Raw genomic sequence first — 1908 nt, 5'->3', positions numbered from 1 at the left:
ATCAAAGATTCTTCCACTTGGATTTATTTATTCCAATATAATTACCACAACATTAGAAAAAAAGCATTTGAAAAATCACTGTTGGATTCAAGATGAAATTAACTAAATGCTAATTAACCTGTTTATATAATTAAAATATTTTTTAAATACCCAAGTCTACTGAACAACAGAAAAAAAGAACCAAAATTGCATAATAGTGAGATAATTATATTTAAAAAAAGTACACCGGACACAATTATTGTCACCCTTGATTAATATTTGGTTGCAGAAACTCTGGCAACAATGACAGACTCTTAACATTTCTTGTAGCCATCTAGAAGCTTCTTATACCTGTCTGCAGGGAGTTTCTGCCACTCTTTTCAACCTCTTTAAAATTTGCAGGAGTCCTATTTACAATGTCAGATTTCAGCTCTCTCCAAAGGTTTTCAATGGGATTTTGGTCAGGACTCATTGCTGGCCAGTTTACAACAGTCCATCTTTTCCTTTGCAACCATTCGTTGGTGCTGCTGGATGTGAGCTTTGGGTCGTTGAAAGATCCAAAACCTTCACCTCCATCTTATTTCTTTTATAGATATTTTATCTCTATACTGAACATTTGATATGTTTACTGTCGGTTCAGTGGAATAATCCTGATACTTCTTCAGTCAGGAAGTAGTGCAGAAAGGTGACGATGTCCATGCAGAATGCACCAAGATACAGGAGAGAAACATTCAACACAGGAAAGGCAGGCAGCACAAAATCTTGAGAAAAACACACACCCTAAATTTAAGGGAGATTATTTAAAATATTGAAGGATTTTAAAGTTGATGTCACGGAATATACTGTAGTGGATTTCACGACCATTATTATTACAGGGACTGAAGAATGGGTGGAGTTTGTCAGTGAAGGAGCAGCCAGTAAAAGAGTAGATAAGAGCTGCAGTATCAACATCATGAAAGGAGACCAGACCCTCCTCATAATCCACAAACACCCCCACCTTCTCAGGCCGAGACTTCAGGGGGAGACGGACAGATGGTTCAGCAGGAGCAAAGTACCCACCTCGCCGCTTCAAACATAGAGTCCAGAAACCATTGTTGGGGCTCAGTGTGATTTCTCTCTTCAAGTTGGACTTTCTGGCCACTCCTAAAGTCCATGTAGACCACCTGCTAACCTGAACCTCAAAGTAAAATCTTCCTGAAGTGAAACCCTGCTTTGATAAGACACATCTACAGTCATCACCCTCCTTTACTTCCTGTTTAGCACTAGACTGGGTGGGTTTGGGATGTACTATATCAGGATCCAGTGTCACATCCACTGCATACTGCTGGACCTTCTTCAGCTGAGCCTCAAAAAACTTCTTTATCTGTTTAATAAGTGTCTCCTCCAGCTGAATCACAGCTCTCACCACAGTCCCCTCATGTGATGGAGGACAGAAGCTGACCTCTGTCCAGTCCTTGGTGGGTGGAGCAGTGTTCAGGGATGAGAAGCTTTGGATCAGGTGGAGGTGATCTTCAGAGACTGAGAGCTGCTCCACCTCACTGCTTCTCTTCTTCAGCTCAGAGATTTCCTGCTCCAGCTCTTTGATGAAGTCTTCAGCCTGTTTCTCTCTTCTTCTCTGCTTCTCTTTGATTGTCCTGATGAATTCAGCCTGGCCTCTCTCAACAGACTCCTTCAGAGCAGTGAAGGCCTGAACACCTTGTGCTGTTTCTCTGTCTGCTCGTTCTTTACTGAGCTCCACTGAGCGTTTGATCTCCTGAAGCTTCAGTCGTCTCTTCTGGATCATCTGCTGAATTTCAGCCTCTGTCTCCTTCAGCTCAGCCTTCTGTCCTTCATATTCTTCTTTCAGAGGAACAACATCATGAGCCTTGTGGTCTGAATAGGTGCAGAGCATGCAGACACACATCTGGTCAGTCTTACAGAACAGCTCCA

General features: G+C 42.2%; 1 protein-coding gene across 1 annotated transcript; it reads right to left on the bottom strand.

Moving 5' to 3' along the window:
* Positions 1-16: 16 nt before the first annotated feature.
* LOC111648449 (pyrin-like) lies at positions 17-1902 on the bottom strand. Its single transcript, XM_023398295.2, has one exon. It carries the CDS (start codon positions 1880-1882, stop codon positions 776-778), a length of 1107 nt encoding a protein of 368 aa, XP_023254063.2. The 5' UTR covers positions 1883-1902; the 3' UTR covers positions 17-775.
* Between the last annotated feature and the right edge of the window lie 6 nt (positions 1903-1908).

This window comes from Seriola lalandi, unplaced genomic scaffold (genome assembly GCF_002814215.2).
Source record: "Seriola lalandi dorsalis isolate HSWRI2012SDOR001 ecotype SW California unplaced genomic scaffold, Sedor1 jcf7180002039806, whole genome shotgun sequence".
Taxonomy (NCBI): domain Eukaryota; kingdom Metazoa; phylum Chordata; class Actinopteri; order Carangiformes; family Carangidae; genus Seriola; species Seriola lalandi.
This window is presented reverse-complemented; position numbering and strand designations above follow the sequence as displayed.